Source organism: Cervus elaphus, chromosome 2 (genome assembly GCF_910594005.1).
Source record: "Cervus elaphus chromosome 2, mCerEla1.1, whole genome shotgun sequence".
Taxonomy (NCBI): domain Eukaryota; kingdom Metazoa; phylum Chordata; class Mammalia; order Artiodactyla; family Cervidae; genus Cervus; species Cervus elaphus.
In genome coordinates, this window is record NC_057816.1 from 20,692,568 (window position 1) to 20,717,202 (window position 24,635).

The 24,635-nt window shown below is 53.7% G+C and overlaps 1 protein-coding gene across 5 annotated transcripts in view; it reads right to left on the reverse strand.

Annotated features, from left to right (window-relative positions):
* Positions 1 to 24,635, reverse strand: part of ST3GAL4 (ST3 beta-galactoside alpha-2,3-sialyltransferase 4) — a 54,007-nt gene that overhangs the window by 22,503 nt on the left and 6,869 nt on the right. Inside the window, exon 1 of one of the 5 annotated variants that reach the window (XM_043873528.1) lies at positions 15,655 to 15,840. The exons of 1 other annotated variant lie outside the window; for it this stretch is intronic. Coding sequence is in view for 1 of the 4 variants with exons in the window: in XM_043873516.1 (XP_043729451.1) it covers positions 11,728 to 11,736 (9 nt within the window). In the remaining 3 variants the exon portion in view is untranslated. Of the gene's footprint in view, positions 1 to 2,239; positions 2,380 to 4,489; positions 4,496 to 11,727; positions 11,747 to 15,654; positions 15,841 to 24,635 lie in introns of those variants that run through there. 3 more of the 5 variants (XM_043873516.1, XM_043873535.1, XM_043873536.1) reach the window with 3 other exon arrangements.

Consider the following 24,635-nt stretch of genomic DNA (forward strand, 5'->3'; position numbering starts at 1 on the left):
ACAAATACCTGGATATAGCAGTAATCCTTCCAATCAATCAGAAAGAGACCAAGAAACCAAAGAGAATAAAGCAAAGGACAGGAAAAGGCAAATCACAGCTTAAACCCACACACTTCATAAATGTGAAAAGATGTCCAACCTCACTAAGTGACCAGCAAATGCAGATTAAAACCAAATGTGACTCCTTGCACACTGCTGGCAGGAGTTCACTGACATAAGGCTTAGAACAGTAATTCACAGTATTTATCAATAGTAAGGATGAAGGTGTGCATATTCTATGATCCGGTAATTCCACTTCCCTGTAGAGTCCAGAGTAACTCACCTTTGCATGTGTACACACACCAAGGATGTTTATCACAGCACTGCGGCAACAGCAAAGGAATAGAAATGCCTTAAATGTCCACAGATGGAGGGAGAGCTGAACAAACTCTGTATCTTCACACAATTAAATACTATACAGTGACTTAAACTGAAAAAATTCCTCATATGGCTCTATTAGGATAAACCTAATGCTTAAGCTTTTTGAAATGCTGTCAAAGGATACAAGTAGTGTGATCTCATTAACTTTAAAAACACTTAAAACAAGACTATACAGAGGGTATGTGAGCTATAAGAATTTAAAAAAACACGGAGATTGACATGTGCACACTGCTACATTTAAAATGGATAACCAGCAAGGACCTACAGTACAACACTGGGAACTCTACTCCATGTTACGTGGCAGCCTAGATGGGAGGGGAGTTTGGGGGAGAATGGATACAGGTACATATATGGGTGAGTCTCCTGGCTGTTGTCACAACATTGTTAATCGGCTATGCTCCAACATAAAATTAAAAGTTAAAACAAAAAATAGAGGAATCGCCCAACTCTTCGTGACTACGACATTCACCAAGAGATCAAATAGACTGGGATGGATTATAGAGTCAAGGCTTCATTCTATGCTTCTAAACACTTTATTTCTTTTAAAACATCAGACATAATATGCAAAAACATTAACATCTGCAAATCTGGTTGTCATATGGAATTCTGTTATCCTTTCTATTTTGAAATATTTTTATATTGAAGACACTGAGTACAGATTTTAAGCCAAAAAAATCAGAAGCTATAAAAGAAAAGGAAAATTCAACAACATAAAGATTTACGGAACAGAAGGGAAGGAAGAATGGGGAGAGAGAGAGAGAGAGGGAGAATGAACAATTAAAAGACAAATGACAAACTAGGAAAAGTATCCCCCTAATATATGCATATCAGACCAAAGAATTCTTTAGCTTATAATCTGTTCATGCAAGTGAATAGGGAAACAAGTTAACAAATCAAACAGAGAAACGGGCAAAGGACATGAATGAGCAGCTTACAATACATAATATAATGGCACAGAGGAAAGGCTTGTTCTTCACTGATCTTAATAGCAAAGCTCCGGAGGCCTGCCAGAGCTGGAGGAGGTGGGGAACAGGCCCTTTCTAAGACCAGGGGTGAATCACAGTGACCTTTTTGGAAGTGACTTGGCAATATCTGTTGAAATCCCCTTAGCCTGGGAATTCCATCATTACTTCTACAGAAAAGTCTCTTGTGTTTGCACGAACATTTCCATCATGATCTTTACACACAGCACCATTTGCAACAGCGAAAGATGTAAATGACTTGAAAATCTACCGAAAATCCACAAGGACCTGTTTAGAAGCAACACCACACAAATAACGCACGAAACACTACGCAGCTGTGAAAAAGCGGATGCACGTGTTAGCACAATGTCACCAAGAGGCCTCCAAGCACACGATGAAACTTCAAAAAAGCAGGTGGAGAGCAGTGTTCTGTGTATCTCCAATGCCCTTCTGCCAAATGACTTACATGCTGACGTGGCTATGTCTCTACAGGAATCGATTATTCAAAGAATGCAAAAGAAACGAAGGGGGCAGGGGTTGAGAATAGGTGAAAGACCTTCTTTATGTTTAAGACCTTTGACGTTTAATTTTTTTTTTTAACGGGTGCGTGAGATACACTTTCAACTCAAGTTCTGCTAAAAGGAAAAGAGAAGAAGAAAAAAAAAAAATAAGGAATGTAAACTCTGGAGTACTTACACACCCAGACCTGAATTCCAGATCAACCACTTACTGGCTGCACAAGTATGGGACAAGTCACCTCTCTGGATCCCAAGTTTGTGTCCAATGGAGATAAAAACCAGGCCCTTCCTCCTGGGGTGGCTGGATAGGCTAGGTAAGAGGAGCTCCAAGGTGGTTACCGTAGAAAAGTAGAAGCTGCTGGTCTCAGACTCCAGAACACACTTGGTCTTTCCCTCTCAAAGGTCTGGCGGACACGAGCCCGTCTTGTCTCTCTCTGCGTCCCACTCCGCAGACAGGGGACGACAGGGGCAGTTGGGCACAGCCCTGCACGCTGGGCGTAGGGCCCAGCCAGGGTGGGGAGCGGGGGCCAAATCCCAGCCCTCCCTCAGCTTGTCAAGCCATCACCTGGATACAGAGCTGTGTCCAATTGCAGGGGTCATTCATCCTGCTTTCCATAACGTCTCTGTAAGGGCTAGGAGCTTACCTCATTTACAGCAGGTAATTAAACACTCCTCTGTAATCCCTGCCCAGTTACAAAGAGCCCAATGCAAAGATCTGAGTGTACACTGAAGCCCGGGGGGTGTCCTGGGAAAGTTGGCATCGTCGCTCATTCATATTTATATTTCTGTGTCATTTCCTCTGAACTCACAGATACCCTTTTTTTACCAGCAGATGTGGTTTCTAGGGAAAGAGTTCTGCCACCTTTGGCCCACTGGTACCCACTTCCTGAACCTCAGGCTGCTGGGCGATGTTCTAAGTGAAGGTCACCCTGAGGACGGATCCTGTGAGGGGCCAGGAGTCCCAAGGGGACACCTCCCTGTCCCCTGCTTTCCTCAGAAGGGCGAGTCAGCAGGATCAGCCCTGCCTCAAGGCAGGTTGAGGGTGTGAGGCCTCCGGGGACACGGGCAGGCCGAGCAGCACAGAAGAACCACGAGCTGATGAGCACTGTGGGCATACTGCACTGGGGGTACTGACTTGGGCACTGAACTACAGCAGGAAACCAGGTAACAGGCCTGGTGGGAAAGACACCCTAGGACCACATAGATGAATGAGAAATGGTGATGGTGAAACACAAGGGGGAGGCCAATAGAACAGGGGAGTGGAGCAGAGAGAGCCGGGCATATCTTAGGATAGAGAGTCAGCAAGTCCTTGACTTAGACCTCAGACCGTGGAAAGGAGGGGGCGGAAGCGGGGGTTGGCGCTAAAGGGAGCAGAGTTTCCAGCCAAAAAGAAGAGCAAAAGACCCTGAGGCTTGTCAAGTATGAGTAACAGAAACAAGTCCCAGGTGACCGGAGACAGGGAGGAAGGGCCGGTGGTGGTACCAGGATGTCACAGGCCACCCCGGAGCCTGGACGTTACTCACAGTCCTTGAGAAGTCACCAGAGGGTATTAATAGAGGCATAACACTCTGGATTCAGTTTGAGAAAGATCCCTGGGGCTGTCCAGCAGCTCTTGTGTGTCATCCTATTTAATTTTTAAAACACTCTATACGGTGGGGCTTCCCAGGTGGCCCAGTGGTAAAGAATCCCGATTTACAGGCGAGGAAACTGAGGCACAGAGAGACACATGAAGGGTCCCGGAGGTCTCCAGAAATAAAGACTTCAAGCAGTCTGAACTGCTCACTGTCTGGCACCCATGAATTGGGGTGAGCTGTCTGGGGTCGCTCTGGACAAGCTCCTACATCTCCTGGGCCTCAGATTTCCCATCTGTAAAGTGGGAGCAGCAAGAACAAGTTCTGGGAGGTGCGGGAGCCTCAAAACGTAGCCCAGGATTGAAAGCCCGCAGCCTCCATACCGGCCTGGCCCAGAGCAAGCACTTGGGCCCTGGAAGCTGAAGGACGCTCTTGGTCTGGGCCTCCCCGGACGGGTGGCAGTTCCTCTCCACTCAAGGTCTGCCCCCAGCCCGGCTTGGGGAGGGGTCCACAGCTCCCGCCTGCCACCACAACCACGCGCACACTCACCTCTCCTCCCGGCTGCTGGGTCCACTGTACACACTGCATGGAACACACACGGCTGCCCCGGGGTGCGGGGCGAGGATGGACTGACACCCACACTCCGCCTGCACTCACTACACGGGGACCCCACGCAGGAGCCAGCTGGAGGTCTCAGTGGAGACGCTGCCCTCCCTCGGCAGGTACAGCCTCTCCTGGAGAAGATGTCAGGCTCCAGCGGGGCGTGGCCACAGCCCCCGAGCCAGTGCCACAGAGCGATCCCCCTTTTCTGAGCCACACCTCCGGCCCCCAGCAGCTCCAGGGGCGGTGCCCTCTCCACTTGAGCCTCAGCTCAGTCCAGTGTGGTGTCCCCTTCTCCAGGGCCGGAACTCCCAGGGTCCCCCAGCAGGGCAAAGTTCAGTCCACGTCTGAATTCCTAGTAGGAGCCCAATGGGGTCAGAGCTGCAGAGGGCAAGAGCGGAGGGCTGTGCATGCTGACCCGGTGGCGCGGCGCGTACACAGCCCCCAGGGTGGGGTGTCTAGAGGAGAAATGAAACCGTGGAGAAGGAAAACATGACCTCTGTTTCCTGCATCGGCCTGTCCCTTGGGAGTAAAGATTGGGTAAGAGAGACCCTTTTGAGGTCCTTTTTACATTAGTAAGGCTTTTCTACGAATTAGTGGTATATTCAACTCTCCTCGAACTAAAAGTTACCCATGAGGGAAGGGATGGGTGACTAGACTTCGAGGTGTTGCTGGGGAATGTGTAGACCGCCCCCCGCCGCCCCAGCCTCAGCAGTGATCCCTCTGGGGTAGGGCCGGAGCAGAGAAGGTGAAACTGCTGGGAGGAGGGTCAGCCCATTAAATATGACCCAGGGTCTCCTTGGCCAGGGGCTTCTGCAGGAGAACCCACAGCCCCATCCCCACCCCAGAGCCAGGAGGCACCCGGAAGATACTCTGAGCTCTTTTACAAGCCCTGGTTCACTCAGACCCTGTGTGTCGAAACCTACAAACACATCTCTGAGCACAAACACATGAATCCCTGTTCAAACACAAGAGCACGCCCCGGAATAAATTCTGGGAATACACAGGAACTGACTCCTACACACACACACTTCCTCCTCCTCCCTGCCCACCCTCCTCCCAGCCCCAACATACAGCTTCTGGGGCCAGCTGGGCGCCCTCTGCCAGGGGACTCTCTTCCCCCATCCCTCGAGGAGGGCACTGCCCACCGGCTTCCTTCAACTTCAGCTCCAGCTGCACCGGAGTTTGTTTGTCAGGCTGCAGGTCCCTTGGGCCGTCAGCCCAGGAGCCTGAGCTCCGGGCGGAGCCAGGAGTGGCTGAACCAGCCCTCTGGGGAGCTCTGCATCTCCAAAAGTTCAATAAAGGGGAACCCTGGGCTCCTGGCTCGGGGCGGCCAAGCCCAGCTCCCTGGCCAGGAGCCCCACACCCCTGTCGGACTCAGAGGTACCTGGGAAGGTGAGTCATGGGGTAGGCAGGCTGCAGGAAAGCAAGGGAGGAGGATCCAGTCTTGTAAAGGTGTCCCCAGGGGTGGGGGAGTGTCCCGGGGGAGCCGGTGGCCAAGGTCAGGCGGGGGCGGAGGCCGCTGCCCCGGAGGAGGACGCCCCCGCCAGCCCCTCGTGCTCACTCATCACCCTCCTGGACTGTCCCAGGCTCTCTGCACCTGCAGCTGATCTTCATCCGCCCGCACAGAAATCCAGGACACGCCCCCGCCCACCTCCTGCCCCGTTCGAGCCCAAGTGTGGGCTCAAGCCTCAAGGCACCAGCAATTCCACACTCAACCTGGCACCCAGTCCTGGGGGTGGAGGAGGGCAAGACTGGGGCAGCCAGGGCCTGGGGACTGAGGGTTCCGGAGTCTCGGGTTTGTGCCTCTCCCCAGACCTGCTGGCCCAGGCTCCCACGGGACGCCCCTGGGCGGGCACCCTAAACCTAATGGAGGCTGGTGCCCAGGGTCAAGCCACAAGCCAGACCACTGGGTGCTCCGTCACTCAGGCCCAGGAAAACCCTGGGCTCTGCCACCAGCGCCTGCCCTCTGCCCTTTTAAGAGCCGTCCTTGTTCTCAGGCTGCAAGGGTGGCCTGCACACGAGCAATCCCCTCGGGGCCAGCTCACACCCGAGGGTCCTTCCAAGCGAGCTGGGGCCATAAGCTGACTCGGAGCAACCGAGGCACGGAGGAGTCGCCAACCCCGAGAAGGCCCAGGAGGCCAGCCTCCGCTGGCCCCGTCTGCAAGTGGGAGGCCCCATCCAGCCTCTTTCAAGAGCCCTCATCCTGCCTAGGAGCTGTCAGGATCAGGGTCCCGGGACACACCCCAGTGTGGCTAGCACACCTGGCCTTCGCGCCTGTCAGTCCAGCTGTTCTAGAAAGAGAACATTTTCTTCTCACTCTATTTGGATAGCTGCAGGGACAGCCACAGGGAGCAGAGAGGGTCTGATTATTGATGGAGGCAGTGTGCAAGGCCACCGGCCTCTGAAGGGATCGAGGGCCCCGACCTGGGAGGCCTGGGCCCCCCCCCGACAGGGTCAGCGCCCCTCAGCACCACCACAGAGAGACTAGCTGGAGGGGTTCCCCAGGCCCAGGTCCTGGAAGACAGACTCCCATCTTTAGGGAATGTGATCAGCGACCGGGTCGGGTGAGGACACCTCCCAGGCCGAGGCCCCATCCCACCCCCGCACTCCACTCCCCTCCTCTGCAGGTCCCGGGCTGACAGGTGGGGGCTCCAGCAAGGAAGACAAGGCATCCACAGGACAAGGCAGAGGACCTGGAAACCGATCTTCTTCCCGCCCTGGGAGGCAAGAAAACGGAACTGCGGGATCGAGCCAAGCGCCTCTGCTCCCTCCACCCTCCCATCTGCCTCCTTGAGGGCCAGCCTCCCGCATGCGCCCCTCCCCTCCCCTCCCGGTCCCTGTCCCCTTTCCAGCCTCCCCATCCTGGTGTCTCCTTGTCCCCATCTCCAACTCCTCCTGCCTGCCTCCCCCGCCCTGGTTATGTAAGGGGCCCAGGAACACACAGAGGGAGCTTTGTTGTCAAACCAAATCCATACGGAGCCGGGAACGGCCAGCGCAGCTGTTCCCCATTCCCTCCGCCTTGGCAGGGGTTAGACACCGGGCAGGGAGCCCCCACATGCCTCCATTTTGGAGGGTGGGGGGCGAACGCTGGCCCCAGGGCCCCCAGGCAGCTGAACGGGTGGCCAGGGATCAGTCACCATCGCGTGGGATCACAGCAGGGAACCAGCTGCCCCCCAAGACAGACCAGAGCCTGGGTGCAAAGCCGGGGCCCCAAAGCCCAGAGAGGGGAGCTCAGGGCTGGGACAGGGCTGCACCGTGAAGGCCTCGAGAGGCGCCCAAACCTACACCAGTGCACCCTATTCTTGTCCGCTCATGGATGCAAGCCTGCGTTCTGTCGGGCACACAACCCATGGACACACTCATCTATGCTCACTTGAAAGGCATCTGAGCAGAACTCTCCTCTCTGCTCTGACCAGCCTCCACCACCCCAGGTACCTCTGGGGAAAAGCCTTTGTGCTCTGGAGAGAAGAGGGTGGGGGGCAGAGGTCAGAGGCCAGAGAAGCTCCACCAGCCAGTGCTTCTTGGGAGGCCCTAGGTCCACGATGAGAGCCTGCCCTCCCGCCCAGGAAGATGTCCAAGCGGGCAGGTGAGGGCCCAGGAAGCTAGGCGTAAGATGAGAGCATCGGCACTTGGGGGCGGCAGGCCCTGTCCCTTCACCAAACCCAACTGCTGGACGAGCCATCTCAATCGAAAACGCTGGGGCTGCCAAGGAGGAGGCCCTCCGGAGTCTCCACGGCTTGCAGGGCGCCCGCCAGGCCCACCCAAGGTCCGGCTGCCACGTTAAGCAGAACGGTGTGGGTGCTGAGACCTGCGGTGGGGTGGGGGCAGAGGGGCAAGGGAAAGGAGGGAAGGCAGACACAAAGGAAGAGGGGTGGTTGGAGAAGAAGGGGAAAGAAATCAGAAGGAGGAGAGAAGGAAGGCGGTGGCGGGGTGGGGGGGCTCAGAAAAAGAAGAGAAAGAGGAAAAGGACCAAAGACGGGACTAAAGGAAAAGAGGACACGCCAACCCACTCCAATATTTGTGCCCTGGAAAATCTTGCGGACAGAAGAGCCTGGCAGGCTACCGTCCATGGGGTCGCCAAGAGTGGGACATGACTTAGCATAAAGGAGAAGCTCCAGCCCTAGAGGATGCCCCCTGGTAGCCCACCGCCCCCACACACACCCTCTGAGCCAGACAGGTGGTCCAGGAGAAGCAGGACAGGGTGGGAGCCTTTCCAGACAATTGATCCCAGCCCAGCCAGCCCCACTGTCAGCCAGGCCCCAGGGATTTCAGCCTCAACAATCCTACATCTTTGGAACCTAGAAGATAAACCAGGACCTCAGAGAAAGGAGAGATGGGGGCAGGGGGGGAGCACAGGAGAGGTAGCTCCTGCCTGGGGCAAGAGTCCCTCTGTGACCTGGAACAGAGTTCCTTTTCTGAGTCTCAGCTCCCACCTTTGCGAAAAGGAGTTACCGAGAGGCTACTGTGTGCCAGCCCGGTGCCGGGGATGTGACGGGAAGTCAGGTGGTCAAAGGTCCTGCCCTGGAGTCAGTCTAACATCAGCCTGGACCTCCAAGGTCTCCCCAGCTCACGTGTCTTGTCTGTGCCGCGTGACCGATCCCGTGCGCTGCACTGTTAGCCCAGTTATCAGATGTGCTGGTGGATAACCAGAGCTCCAGGCATGCCAGAGGCCATACGGCTGGGAGCAGATAGAGAAGACAGACCAACACCTGCCCAGCTTTCTGGCCCCCAAAGAAAGCGCTCTTCAGTCTCTGGACCTCAGAGTCTGTGATCCGGAATCAAAGAAAGCGCAGCAGCCAGCATTTATAGAGCCGGACCGCAGGTGCTGGGATGTTACTGGATATGTGCTCTCTGAGTAAAGGTCACCAACAAGGAAAGGGATGGGTGGTTAGACTTCTAGGTGTTGCTGGGGAACATGTAGACCACCCTCTGCCGCCCCAGTCTCAGCAGTGATCCCTCTGGGGTAGGACCAGCGAAGAGCAGGTGGAACTGCTGGGAGGAGGGCTAATGCTCAGCCCATCAAATATGACCCAGAGTCTCCCTAGCCAGGGGCTCCTGAAGACCCTATGGGGAAACAAGGAGGCAGATCTGAGAACCCACAGCCCCATCCCCACCCCAGAGCCAGGAGGTACCCAGAAAACACTCTGAGCTCTTTCTCAGATGATCTCTGCTCTGGTCCACTCTGTGTCAAAACCTACAAACACATCTCTGAGCACAAACACGTGAATCCCTGCTCAAACACAGGAGCACACCCCGGAATAAATGCTGGGAATACACAGGAACTGACTCCAGCGCACACATCCACACACACATGCACTCGACCCTCCTTCCAGGCAGAGAAGACAGACACCACCTGCCCAGATCCTTGGTCCCCAGAGAAAGTGCGCTCCGGTCTCTGGGCCCCACTTACTGAATCACAGAAAGCGCGGCAGCCAGCATTTAGAGCCGGACCCCAGGCGCTGGGACGTTTATGGAAATGAGCTCTCATTCAGAAGTGCTAATGCAGCCCTGCCCTCCCAGCCATCTGAGGCGCTCTGGGCTCGCCGGGCAGTGGGGGACAGGGCCCCCTGATGTCACAGGTTGAGCGGTGTGCAGGGCCATCAGGGAAGCCTTGGGACAGGCTCGAGTTGGATCCTGAAGGACACCAGCTATCTAGGAAGGGGACTGCCACCGGCACCCAAGTCACTGTCAGGGGCCAGCAGAAGCAGAGGCTGGAGCTGAGGACATGGACACGTGGCTGGGGGGGGCGGTGTAAGAACAGTCCTACTGGACACCCCCTGTCCCACTTTCAAATGCAGTTTTATATGGGACTCCAATATATAGAAGGAAGAAGTGGCGTTTTTTGGGTTGAAGCAAGAATGGGGGCGAACCCCCTCCCAAGCCCTTACTCCTGACATGAGACCCTAGAAGGTTCCATTCCAGGGGCGCTTTTCTTGGACCCAAATAAAGTGTCAGGCAGGAGGGGAGGTTGGGACCAGTCTGTGCAAGGACCTGAAAGCGGGGCTGAGGAAGGGGGATGGGAGCAAGAAGATGACCAGCTGGCCCTGGTATGGGGGCATAGAGGGGAGGCCCTCCTGGGGGGCAGCTTCCTGCTCATCCCCGCCTCGGGGGACTCCTGCTTGCCTCTCCCAGGTCTGAACAGGCTGCTGGGCCAGGTCCTCAACAGCCTGTCAAAGGGGGAACTCTTCTCCCTTCACCTCAAGAAAGTGTGTGTGTGTGCACAGTCACATCTGACACCCCATGGACTACAGCCCGCCAGGCTCCTCTGTCCATGGGATTCTCCAGGCAAGAAGACTGGAGAGGGTGGCCATTTCCTCCTCCAGGGGAATCTCCCCAACCCAGGGACCGAACTCATGTCTCCTGCATATCCTGCACTGGCAGGTGGATTCTTTACCACGGGCTCCACCTGAGAAGCCCTCACCCCAAGAAAAGGGGGAAGTGGAGCCCGGACATGGTGAAGACAAGGTCATATCCGATCTACATCCTCCATCCACTCAGCAAAGAAATATTTACCGAGCATTTATTATGCTAGACACCATTCCAGGCAAGAATAACACGGCAAAGAGCACGACAGGTTTCTGGAACTTATGCGAAACCACTCCTGAGTCAGCAAGGAAAACGCCCTGAAAGTTTCCAAACCCGTTCACACCCCTCCCACAAACACGCCCCTCCCATGCCTGCATCGCCTCTGGACCATCCCTGTCAGGGTCACGGTTGAACAGCATCAGGGGCACGGCACGTTCCCTGCCCACCCCCAGGCAGAGTCTTCTTCCTGAAATCTCCAGATGGCCGCACTGAGGACCTGGTCCCCTCCCCTCCCTAAGCAAGGAAGCCCACAGAGCTCTGGATGCATTGTTAAACGTGCCAGTTTTATTTTTTCATCACGACAAAGGACGAAGCTTCATCTCTAGTCTTGCTGGCTCTGAGTTCCTTGCTCAGAACCCAAGGACATGAGCCGGCTCCATGCTCACCTGCCCAGAGCTCCCAGGTCCCTGGGTCCCTGCTGCTGTTCCCTTCCCATAAGCTTCGAGCAAGGGGTCCCCAGGGCGGGGCCCCACCACCCCCACTTCTCTCCCACCAACCCTGCCAACCAGGCCTCCCTCCTCCTGATCGGAGCAACCTCTAAGAAGCAAAAAGGATGTGGGTCTTTGAGGATCCTCTCTGGTCTTGACCAGCCCAGGATGGGGTCCAGGAGCACCCTGGAACAAAGGCACCATGGCCCGGCAGGAATCTGGGGGTGTCAGGAGCAGCTGCCAAGGTAGGTCCCCGAGCTCAGACCCCAGAGGACCCCTCCCTGTCCCCACGCGTCACCACTGTTGCCGGATGAGGCCTTGTGGGCAGCAGCCAGGGAGCCGCATTTCCAAGGAATAGGAGCCGGCAGGCAGGCCAGATGGAAGCAATTACCGGCGGGAAAGCAGGAGAGGTGGGTGCTGGCAGGGGCTGGGAGGGGCCACAGGAGCAGGGAGGGAGGAAGGGGAACCCGGCCCTGCCCAGATGAGAGAGGCAGGGGTTTGGAAGCCCAGGACCAGCCGGGTCAGACATGGGGTTGAGGGCTGCACAGAGTTCCAGACTTCGAATCAGAAGGGCCGTGTTCCCCGTGGTCACCAATACCCTGTAGCCTTGAGCAAACCCTTTCACACCGCCAAGACTCACCTTCTTCATAGATCTCGGGGAAGGGTAAGATGAGCTTGGGGAACAGTAAAGAACCAGGCTGAAAAGCACAAGATTTTGGATGCAGGCAGAGTCCCAGCTCAGCTGCTTAGGAGCTGTGTGACCTTGGCCAAGTGGTCCAATCTTCCCACGCCTCCCTGTCTTCATTTACAAACGGGCTTAATGAAAGAGTCACATGAGCTTTCACGAAGTGATGTAAATAAGTGAATAGCACAGCTTTTTTTTTTTTTTTTTTGTAGAGGTTTGCTGTGCCAGGCTTTTATTAAGCACTTGATAGCTTGATAGATAAATTGTAACCACTTTTGTTATTCGCTATCTCTCTTTTTACTAGAAGGCCAGGTATTTGTGAAGTCTGCCTCGGCGGAGGACACAGGGCAGATCATGGACGCAGCAGCATCACCGAAGTCCCTGGAGCCTGCACCTTGGTGGAGGGTTTGGACCCACGGCAGAAACAACGGTGTGCCCGCCAAACACTCTGCAAACAGCTTCCTGTCCTCTTCCTAGCAACCATGCTCCCCACCCTCCACAGGAGAGCAAGATTCCAGAGTCCCCAACCCACTCAGGCTTTGGAGTGAAGCGGCACCAGGCCTTGCCCACCCTCGAGGCCCAAGTGGACACCCTCCTCCAACCCCCCGCAGCAGCACCCTCCTCCCTCCTGGGCTCAGGGCAGAAGCCAGGGCTTCAGATTCTAGAACAATCACATCATGTCTCTGCAGGGTGGCTTTGCGGGGGGTAGGGGTGGCAGAGATAGGGCGGTCATCTGGCGGCAGGGCTACTGGTCCCAGGCAAGGGGCCAAGATGAAAAGAAAACCTGTGGCTCAAGATGGCCTTCCTCATCTGAAGAGCAATCAACACAAGGCAGCCCCCGGCAGAGCTTCCCCCTCTGTGAGCCTCAGGGGCGCCAGTCGGAGGCCCGTCGCACCTGCCTGGGGCTCAGGCATCACTACAGCTGCTCCCACTTGTAGCAAACACTTGACCACTTCCTCCGCCGGTAGAATAAAGGGCGTCACTAACACACACACACACAGATTGCAGCACAGGTCAGGAGTGAACTAGAGTCCAGGCGTGGCCAGCAACCCCTCCTGGCACACTCCGAACAAGCGTGGACAAGTGCTGAGCGCCTCCAGGAAAGGGTGACCAATGAGAGAGGGAATTAATGACTACAGGCACCCAAATCTGCCCGCCCTAGGCACTTCCTCAAGGAAACCAAAAGGACAAGAGTGGAGAAGGACCTGAGGTGGAGAGGTATGAGAAGCTAGCTAGTTCCTGCAGAAGAATGCGTACCCCCAGGCAGCTGAGGAGTCAGGGGGAGGGGGAGGGTCAGGCTCCGTACACTTTCTGGGTGTCCCCCTACCTGACTGCCCTGCTCCCTAGCACCCACGGTCCAACCCCCAGGGCCTGGGAACTCAGCTGGGTTCTGGCGGCTGTCACAAGCTGTAGGTCTGGTCCTCAGTCTCTGGGACCCTCTGGGACACTGATCTGAAGGATCCCTTGCAGGAGACTTGGAGGTCTCCACCCCATCCTCATGGGCTGGGACCATGATGTATTATTGCAAGATGGAGGGACCCCTTCTCTTTGACAGAAAGGCCAAACTGTTGAGCCGCTCTGAGTGGAGGAGTCCACCCAGAAAATGCACCCACATAGGACCTGGGTGGGCACCCAGTGTAACATAGATGCCAGGCCAGAGTGGGTAAACCACGGATGTTCACAGGGCCCAGGAATGGAGGTCTGGCCCCAGCTGTAGAAAAGCGGGGAAGAAAGTGTTAAGTGTCGGTCACTCAGCTGTGCCCGACTCTTTGAGACTCCATGGACTGTAGCCTGCCAAGCTCCTCTGTCCGTGGAATTCTCCAGGCAAGGATACTGGAGTAGGTTGTCATTTCCTCCTCCAGGGGATCTTCGGAAGGCAAGGATCGAACCCGGGTCTCCTGTATTGCTGGCAGAGTCTTGACTGTCTCCTCTCTTGCAGGCAGAACCACCAGGAAAGTCCTTCCTTTCTAGGACTTGCTACAGTTCTAAGAGGAGCAGATTCTTGGTTCTAAACCCAAAAACTGGATCCTAGGAATCTAAAAGGGCTGGGAGGGTGGAGGGGCCAAAGAACTCTGTTTCTGAGGAGTGGGAGTGAGTCACTGCTTTGGGAAGGGAAGCGGGTGAGGGACAAAAGGGAAATCAGCTCAGAAGGCGCTGAGGACTGCTTCGGCCTGGGCCTCCACTCATGGGCAAGGGACCCTACGGCCCCAAGCAGCAGTCCACTCCCAAGCCACGGACGCTGCTCAGCCTCCACGTCTAGAACGAGACCCCAGGCTACTTGCTAACTCCTCCTACCATCCACCCTCCCCTCTGAAGCCCTGATAACCTGGGCTCTGGGGGAAAGGTCCAGACTCCTGGCTCTCCTTCGGGTGCTGGGAGGGAGGCCCAGGGCCCAGGGGACAGCCTCAGATCTCCCGCCCGCCCAGCACACGGATGCTGAGGGATGAGGCACGAAGACCCTCACAGTGGAGACTCAAACCAAGCCAGGTATAGGCCAGAGGGACCTGGGCCATGTCAACTTGGGCAGGGGGTATTCGCCAATTAGCTCCCGGCGAAAAGAAGAAGCCCCGGAAGTTCATTTCTAGGCCCCAAGCAGCTGGCACCTCGTGGGCAACCTCTCCAGGATTATGGGCAGCCTTTGGAGAGTCTCTTTCGAGGGTGTGGGAGAAATGCTGCTAAGAGCAAATACTCACATACCTCTGCCTCTGTGCAGGTAACTTCCATGGCAGTCAGCACCTTAACGATTCCTCCCCAACACCCACCCCCACCCCCGAAGATGCCAGGGGCATCTAGACGGGGCGGGCGGCAGAGCATAGCTCAGGAGAGTGGCTTTGGTTTGCGCCTCTGCCACCCTAGCTATGCCAGGCCCGTTCCCTAGGTTCCACAAAGAATAAGTCTGCCTGAACTGGGCTTCCACACTGTGCCTCCACCCCCCTACCCCACAGCACAGGCTGCCCTGAGAAGCGAGAGGGTGTGCCAGCCTGTGGGTGGTCAGGAGGTCAGACGGGCACAGCTGAGCCCCCGGACACTGTCTGCAGCCCCAGCCCTCTGGCAGGAGCCCCCTATGCTGGCACTCAGGACCCAGTCTGGGAGACAGGGGCACAACAGTAGATGAGGCCTCAGATGGCCCAGGCAGAGCCTCCCCCAAGACTGGGAATGGAGGGGCGAGTGCTGACAGACATGCTGGCAGCTGAGGGTTTTGCCAGGGAGGTCCCAGCCAGCAGGGGCCCCAGAGGGGCACCCAGCACTGACAACTGAGCCCAGGGATTCTACCCCGAACTGAACTCCACCCCAACCCCATCCCTCCCCCTTGCCCACCAGCCAGGCAGGTCCCAGACACAGTAGCCTAGGCCCGAAGACCCCCAGGAACGTGGACTGGTGTCTTGGGCACGGCCAGTCTGCAGCTAGCGACCCCCACGCTTGGGCTCTGCGACCCTGGGTCTCCTGCACACAGGCGGCCCTAGCAGAGCCTGTCAACTCCAGCCAAGCCAGCCCGCCGACCTCCTGGACCTGGTGGGTCAGTTGTGGGGAGCAAGCGCGGCTCAGAGGATGCCCAACGCGGAGGCGGGGTTGGGGAGGGCCTCTTCCGCCTCGGCGCAGGGCTGGGGGCTAGAAACTTTCCAGAGAGGAGGACCGTCCCATTCGCTCACTCCCAGAGAGCAAAGACAATCGGCTTTCCGTGGAAAATCCCATCCAGGGCAAGGAATCCCTGGGCTGTGGCCGCCCCTCCGGGACCCCGACCCGAACCCGCGCGGCGCCCACGTGCCCGGCCCGACCACCTCCCCTCTCGCGGCGCCGGGCAGGGAACCGGGCGGCCGGGACCCGGAGGTGCTCCCCGCCCTCGCTGGCGGGCCCCACGGAGACCGGCCGCCGCGTACTCACCCTCGCGGGTGGCGCGGGGCGGGGCAGGATGGCTCCGCGCGCAGCTCAGATCCGCTAGGCGCACGGGCTGGAGGCGCGGCGGCTCCGCTCGGCCCGGTCCCTGTCCCAGGCGCGGGGCCGGCCTGGGAGCGGGCAAGTCCGCCTGCTGGGAGGCGGGGGCCCGGGCCCCGGCGTGGGGCGGGGAAGGGGGCCGGACACGCTTGCGCACACGGCCGGGGAGCCGAGCGGGGAGCAGGCGGGCAGGAGGAGGAAGGGCGGGGTGGAGGAGGAGGAAGGGCAGGGGCGATCCCGCTTACGGGCGGGGCGGGTGGCCGCCGACTAGGGAAGGTGCGCCGGCGGCGGCAGCGGAACCAGGGGGCGGCGGGCCCCGGGGCGAGGGGAGCGGATGGGTAGACCGATGGGGCGGGCGCGGGGGCTGTGTGTGGCGGCGGAGAGCGGGGCGGTGGGGGGTGTTGGCGGGAGGGGGTGTTGGCGGGGCGGGTAGGAGGAGACCGGTGGGGTGAGGGCGCAGAGTTCAGGCGGGCGCAGCCTGTGAGTAGCACCAGGATGGATGTGCCGAGCGCAGCCCATGCACGCCCTCCTGGAAACAATGAGCCCTGCAAAGCGCTCTACGCTCTCCCACGCGTGGAACCGTGTCTTTCTCCCCCTCGGGAAACTGAGGCACGCCCCTCCCACGCACAGTGGCCTGGTGCCGTGGTCGGAGACCTGCGCCCTCCCTTTGCACCGGCCCTGCCACCCCCAAACTTCTCCCTCTGCACCTCCTTTGCACACCGCTTCTTGGCTTTGAGAAAGCGTCTTAGTTTCTGTTCCTTACTGAAGGCGCCAGGCATCCTGCCCCGAGGGGAAAAACCCGCCAGGCCCTTAGCCTAGTGCCTGGGGCCCACCCACTCCAATCAAGCCAGGAAACTACTCAGGCTGAAGAACCGTCCAGAAGCCACCCGCAGGACAATCCCCAGACCCCAAGACACTCTCTCAGAGGTGAAGAGCCCTTAGTGTGAAGAGCCGGGGGAGGAGGGTGGAGCGGGGAGGAAGTAGCAGAGCTCCAAGGAACGCGTAAGACCCCAACCCCCAAGAAAGCTTAACCAGCTAGTGGCAAAGAGAAGGCTCACAGTGGACGCCCACTCAAGGATAAGTTAGGATAGAAGCTAGTACAAATGAACCTATTTGCAAAGCAGAAATAGAGACACAGAGGTAGAGAATAAATGTATGGACCCCCAGGGGGGAAAGGGGTGTGGGGCCAACTGGGAGACTGGGATTGACTTGGTCACACTATTGATGGTAGTGGTGGTTTGGTTGCTAAGTAGTGTCCGACCCTCCAGACCTCATGGACCGTAGCCTGCCAGGCTCCTCTGTCCATGAGATTCCTGACCCAGGGATGGAACTCCTATCTTCTGCATTGCAGGTGGATTCTTTAACCCTGAACCCCCACAGGAGTCCATAATGACACATACTCACCCATATAGCATCATTCAGAGTAGCCTGCAGTGCAGGGGGTTCTTTATCACTGATCCACCTGGGAAGCCCTACATATAAAATAGATGACTAATAAGAACTGCCTTATAGTTCAGGGAAGTCTACTCAGTGTCCTGGGGGTGTAGGTGTACATAGAGCTGATTCTCTTTGCTACACAGCAGAAACCAACACATTGTAAAGCAACTATATAGTCCAATACTTCTTTTTTTTTTTTAAACCAAAAGATTTCATTCAATACTTATGTTAATACAAAATGTAATCAGATGCAAATGCCATGTTACCGTGTTCTTAAAGTCATTAAAAAGGGGGAAAAAATGTAGGGTTTTATTTTCACCTTTCTTTTCCTAGCTGTCTTTTGTGTTCACGCTCAGTCACTTCAGCCACGTCTGACTCTTTGTGACCCCATGCACTGTAGCACACCAGGCTCCTCTGTCCATAGGATTCTCCAGGCAAGAATACTGGAGTGGGTTGCCATGCCCTCCTCCAGGGGATTTTCCGGACCCTGGGATCAAAACCACATCTCTTATGTCTTCTGCGTTGGCACGCAGGGTCTTTACCACTAGTACCACTTGGGAAGCCTTAGCTGTTTGTTAGGTAGAGATATTTGGTCTGTTTACTTCTTATGTGTCAAAGAATTTGATCAGTCTTATGTACTTATAATATCATTTTATCTTTTTCTTGCAGTTAAACTGCATAAGACCTAAAATAATCTGTTTCTGTTTTTTCTTATTTTTTATTAAATTTATTTCTTTTTAATTGAAGGGTAATTGCTTTATAGTATTGTGTTGGTTTTTGCCAATCAACATTTGAATCAGCCATAGGTATACTTAAAAAGAAAAATAGAGTAAGTTAGCACAGGATATGACTAAGTATAAGGCATGAGTAATTGATGAGGGGGGTTCACAGAAATGCCCGTTCTAAGTTCATTTCAGCTGAAACCGGAGGGTTCATGGTCTGAGAAGAGGTAACTGAGGAAGCACTCCGGTCTGCGTCAGCACAGTGAAGGAGGCAGGGTGAAGACCAAGGGCCTTGAGCGCGTCTACAGATGGCTGTCCCTTCTAAATCACACCGTGCATGGTGGAGGTCACTCCTGCATCGCACTAGTGTCTAAATCACCAGTGTCCAAGCGTAATTAATGCTTGTTTTTGTCAATCAAGCATTCACACAACAAATACTTATCTGGCATCAGCTTCAGCTCTGGCAGGGTGACTCAAGTCCCTGCCGGGGCGGGGCAAGGCTGAAGGGAGAGAGACCAGCCTCCCTGGTGTGCGGGGTGGGGGTCAGAGGGGGGACACTGACCCAAAGAGAGTAAAGCAATTGTCCGAAGCGACTGGAATCGCAGAGCTGAGCTGAGAATCAACCCAGCTTTGCAACTTCGCAAACTCCTTAATGAACTCGATCTAAACACAGCTGGTAGTTCTTGTTCTCAACCACGTAAACTTCACCCTGCGGGAAACACCAAATTGAAGGGCCAGCTCTGCTCTTGGAGACCTGATTTCCAACTCTGCCTCAGTCACTAAATAGGTTTAATTTTCTTGTTAGGAAAAAAAAATGGAAGTAACTGTAAATTATTCAAAGGGCTATTGTTGATGTGAAATTAGGCAACGGATATAAATTTGCTCCAGCAGTATAAGGCTCTGTTAAAAGCGTGTGCTCTTATCACACACGTGGCACCCCCTCCTCTAACCAATAAACTGTATTCAGATCTCCTCCCTTCTCCTCCCCCCAGCTTATCCCAGGCCTGGTTACTGAGTGCCCAGAAGCTAACTGTCATCTAGACTCCTCCCCTCAGGCCGCAGTGTGCTCACTCACGATCTTTTCCCTCTAGTTCTTTAACACAGCCAGATGCTTAGCTGGCTGCCTAGAACCCATATCATCTGCAGGGCAGGAGGAACACGGTTCTGGGACTTTTCGCCTGAAGCCCCTCCCAGCCCACTTGCCCATCCGCAGGGCGCTGGGAGTTGCTTAGCAAGAGGCAGTGTGGTGGGGTGACCCAGCTCCGGCTCCTAAAACTGTTCCTTTCGGGGCCAGCTGTGCCAAGGATGTGTCAAGACACCCTGAGGATCAGTGGTGTGGGTCCTGGCCCCCTTCCGAGCCATATTGCCTCCTTTCCCACCTCCGGAGCACCCCCTTTACCTCTCCGGTTCTGTCTCTGCTATGGAGGAAGTTGGCGGACACAGCTCTGCTGGGGCGCCCAGGGGGCCTCTCTCTCTCTCTAGGGAGCAGAGGGAGGAGACAGAGGAGCAAGGGTTGTGGGAGGGGCAGGTGCATCTGGAGCTGGGAGGCCAGGGTGTGAGCCCTTAACACATGCGCCTCCCCAGGCCTCTGGCTCCTGTCCCTCGCATGTGCCACGTTAGCATCCTGCCCACCGGGAGGAGGGAACAGCGAGATGCCGTTTGAAGAAGAAATAAACCCAATCCAGCATCTCAGATGCTTTTAAAAATAGCAACTTGGGGATGGTGTTTCAGCTCCTATTTTTATCAGATTTATATGGCTGGACGCTCGAGCTGTGCGGTTCCCAGGGTTCTCAATAGCAGCGGACATCACTATTGTAGTCTTAGAAACCTGCCGTAAGGCCAAGGCTAAAATGCATTCCAGGAACCTGTCGGCTGGAAGAAATCCTAAGAAGTCATTGCACACAGCCCTCGTCTCTTTTGGGGCCACAATCAATGAACCACAGAGTTTATGGCTCGCTTTCTGCCTTCAGGTCTCGGTTTCCATGACTTCAGTGCCCAGTCTAGGATTTCATGGCCTTCTAATCCGGAAGTCCTTTTTAATATCTAACCCAAATATATTGGCTGCATCCTTTAGGCCCTTCCGGCAGTAGGAAAATGGCAGCTAACATTTATGAGTTCTTACCATGTCCACAAAATCCTCTTGTTGAATCCTCACAAAGCTCCTAGGGGTAAGCACTGCTTTCACTCACTCCTAGCTGATGAGCAGTTACCTAACTTGCCCGAGATTATATCTGGATATGGTGCAGTTTCTGTGCAGGGGTCACCAGACCATGCTGGCTCTGAAAAGAATATACAACAGGACGATAATACATTTCTCCGTAGTTTTGACTTTCATTTTTTCCTGGTCCTGAAGGAAAAACTGGTCAGGGTGCTACTGGATATGCTGGGAGCCAGGTTTGAGGTTCTGGCCATGCTGAGCCGTGGTCTCCCTGGGTGTTCTGTTTTAGCTCATGGTGGTCGTTTAACTCTCATTTTAGCCTGGAAGTCTGGCTTCTCCTGGCATAAGCGCCCACGGCCCCCTGTGCTTTTCTCAAAGTACTCACATTTGTGGCATTATTTGTAATTATGTCTATCTCTGTTGTTACAAATAGATTCAAGGGATTAGATCTGATAGACAGAGGGCCTGAAGAACTATGGATGGAGGTTCGTGACATTGTACAAGAGACAGGGAGCAAGATCAACCCCAAGAAAAAGAAATGCAGAAAGGCAAAATGATTGTCTGAGGAGGCCTTACAAATAGCTAAGAAAAGAAGAGAAGCAAAAGGCAGAGGAAAAAAGGAAAGATATACCCATTTGAATGTAGAGCTCCAAAGAATAGCAAGGAGAGATAAGAAAGCCTTCCTCAGTGATCAATGCAAAGAAATAGAGGAAAACAATAGAAAGGGAAAGACTAGAAATCTCTTCAAGAAAATTAGACATACCAAGGGTATCATGCAAAGATGGGCACAATAAAGGACAGAATTGGTATGGTAACAGAAGCAGAAGATATTAAGGAGTGGCAAGAATACACAGAACAATACAAAAAAAGATCTTCATGACCCAGATAGCCACAGATGTGGTTAAACCCCCACACACACACTCACCATCGATAATCATGATGGTGTGATCACTCACCTAGAGTCAGACATCCTGGAATGCGAAGTCAAGTGGGCCTTAGGAAGCATCACTACGAACAATGCTAGTGGAGGTGATGGAATTCCAGTTGAGCTATTTCAAATCCTAAAAGATGATGTTGCAAAAGTGCTGCACTCAATATGCCAGCAAATTTAGAAAACTCAGCAGTGGCCACAGGACTGAAAAGGTCAGTTTTCATTCCAATCCCAAAGAAGGGCAACACCAAACAATGTTCAAACTACTGCACAATTGCACTCATCTCACATGCTAGCAAAGTAATGCTCAAAATTCTCCAAGCCAGGTTTCAATAGTACGTGAACCATGAACTTCCAGATGTTCTAGCTGGATTTAGAAAAGGCAGAGGGGAGCCAAGATGGCAGAGGAATAGGACGGGTAGACCACTTTCTCTCCTACAAATTCATCAAAAGAATAACTGAACGCAGAGCAAACTTCACAAAACAACTTCTGATCGTTAGCTGAGGTCATCAGGCGCCCAGAAAAGCAACCCATTGTCTTCGAAAGGAGATAGAACAAAATATAAAAATAAAAAGAGAGACAAAAGAGCTAAGGACGGAGATCCGTCCCAGGAAGGGAGTCTTAATAGAGGAAGTTTCCAGACACCAGGAAACCCTCGCACTAGCGGGTCTGGGGGAAGTGTTTGAATCTCGGAGGGCAACCTGACTGGGAGGGGAACAATAAATAAAACCCACAGATTACTTGCCTAAAAGCAACTCCCAGCAGAAAAGTACCCCAGACACCCGCATCCGCCACCAGCAAGTGGCGGCGGAACGGAGAGGAGCGGGCGGCATTGCTTAGGTTAAGGACTGGGCCTGAGTGCCCTGAGGACAATCGGAGGGAGCTTCTGTGAGTTACCAACTTAAACTGTGGGTCAGCAAAAGAGAGAGAGAAAATTAACCGGCTGAACACACTGCCGGCCGTTCGCAGAACAAAGGGACCGAGCAAGTCCAGAGAAGAGCTTGCAGGCTGCGGACCGACCCAGCCCCGCCGGAGGCTGGAGGCAGGGGGGAGGGGAAAGGGCAGGCTCGGCCCCAAGGACCGCATCCCCTACCGCACTGCAAACAGGCCTCCAGTTTCTAATCAAAGACCTCCTGAGATTCTGGATGGTCAGTGTCTGCCGGGAGGGTCGCCACGAGACACAGGGCGCACGCACCCGACCGGCGCGGGCGGGGACTGGGGCTGGGGACGCGGAGGGCAGAAGGCACATGCACCCGACTGGCGCGGCGGAAACTGAGACTGACTGGGATCGCGCAGGGGAGAAGGTGCGCCGCACCTGGGGAGAGTGCGCCCGTGAGGCTCCTGGCTGCCTGAGCCACTGGGACGGCGAAGGCACAAAACGCAGGCGCAGCTTTTTGTTCCGTGCTTTTGTGGAACACCCGAGGGCTGGAACCGCGCGCAACGCAAGGCACGCTCCATCTAGAACAGCCGGGAGCCTGGGCAACGTAGACGGGGAAAGCAGCGCCAGCCCCTCCCCGCAGCTCGAGGGAACTAGCAACCTGAATAAGAGACCACCTCCGCCCGCCTGTGTCAGGGCGGAAATGAGGCACTGAAGAGACCGGCAAACAGAAGCCAAATAAACAAAGGGAATCGCTTCAGAAGGGACCAGTGCAACAGATTAAAATCCCTGTAGATAACACCGACTACACTGGAAGCGGCCTGTAGATATTGAGAAGTGTAAGCTGGAACGAGGCGCTATCTGAAACTGAACTGAACTGAACTCACACTGACCGCAACAACTCCAGAGAAATTCCTAGATATATTTTTACTTTTTTTTTTTTAGTAAGAAAAAAAATTTTTTTTTCTTTTTTATTTTTTCTCTTTTGTTTTCTTTTAAAATTCCCTATTACTCCCCCATTACTCCTTAACATTCATTTTCATAGATTTTTACGATTTTTTTAATTAGGAAAAAATTTTTTTTTCTTTTATTGTTTTTTTCTTTTTTTTCTTTTTCTCTTCTGTTTTCTATTTTTCTTTTTCTCTTATTTCCTTTTAAAGTCCTCTATTACTCCTCTACTACTTCTTAATTTTCATTTTCATTACACTATAACCTTACAAAAAAAAGAGAAGCCCTATTTTTAAACCAAACTTCATATATATTTCTAAAATTTTTTTGTGTTTTGGTTTTTGTTTTTAATATAGTATTTTTAAGAGTCTAACCTCTACTCTAGATTTTTAATCTTTGTTTTTCAGTATATGATATAAATTGTGGATATTTAAGAATCCAATATTCAGTTCCCATTTTTATTCAGGAGTGTGTGGATTACTCTCTCTCAATCTTGACTCTCCATTTTCTACCTCAGAACACCTCTATTTCCTCCTTTCCCCTTCTCTTCCCAATCCAATTCTGAGAATCTTTGTGGGTGTCTGGGCTACGGAGAACACTCTGGGAACAGACAACTGCGTAGTTCTGTCTCTCTCCTCTTGAGCCCCCCTTTTTCTCCTCCTGCTCATCTCTATCTCCCTCCTCCCTCTCCTCTTCTTCATGTAACTCTGTGAACCTCTCTGGGTGTCCCTAACGGGGGAGAATCTTTTTGCCATTAACCTAGAAGTTTTATTATCAGTGCTGTATAGTTGGAGAAGTCCTAAGACTACTGGAAAAATAAAACTGAAATCCAGAGGCAGGAGACTTAAGCCCAAAACCTAAGAACACCAGAAAACTCCTGACTACATGGAACTTTAAGTAATAAGAGACCGTCCAAACGCCTCCATACCTACACTGAAACCAACCACCACCCAAGAGCCGATAAGTTTTAGAGCAAGACATACCACGCAAATTCTCCAGCAACGCAGGAACATAGCCCTGAACGTCAACATACAGGCTGCCCAAGGTCACACCTAACACATGGACCCATCTCAAAACTCATTACTGGACATTCCATTGCTCTCCAGAGAGAAGAAATCAAGTTCCACACACCAGAACACTGACACAAGCTTCCCTAACCAGGAAATCTTGACAAGCCAATCGTCCAACCCCACCCACTGGGTAAAACCTCCACAATAAAAAGGAACCACAGACCTCCAGAATACAGAAAGCCCACTCCAGACACAGCAATCTAAACCAGATGAAAAGGCAGATAAATACCCAACAGGTAAAGGAACATGAAAAATGCCCACCAAGTCAAACAAAAGAAGAGGAGATAGGGAATCTACCTGAAAAAGAATTTAGAATAATGACAATAAAAATGATCCAAAATCTTGAAAACAAAATGGAGTTACAGATAAATAGCCTGGAGACAAAGATTAAAAAGATGCAAGAAATGGTTAATAAAGACCTAGAAGAAATAAAAAAGAGTCACTTAAAAATGAATAATGCAATAAATGAGATCAAAAACACTCTGGAGGGAACCAAGAACAGAATAACGGAGACAGAAGATAGGATAAGTGAGGTAGAAGGTAAAATGATGGAAATAAATGAAGCAGAGAGGAAAAAAGAAAAAAGAATCAAAAGAAATGAGGACAACCTCAGGGACCTCTGGGACAATGTGAAACACCCCAACATTCGAATCATAGGAGTCCCAGAAGAAGAAGACAAAAAGAAAGGCCATGAGAAAATACTCGAGGAGATAATAGCTGAAAACTTCCCTAAAATGGGGAAGGAAATAGCCACCCAAGTCCAAGAAACCCAGAGAGTCCCAAACA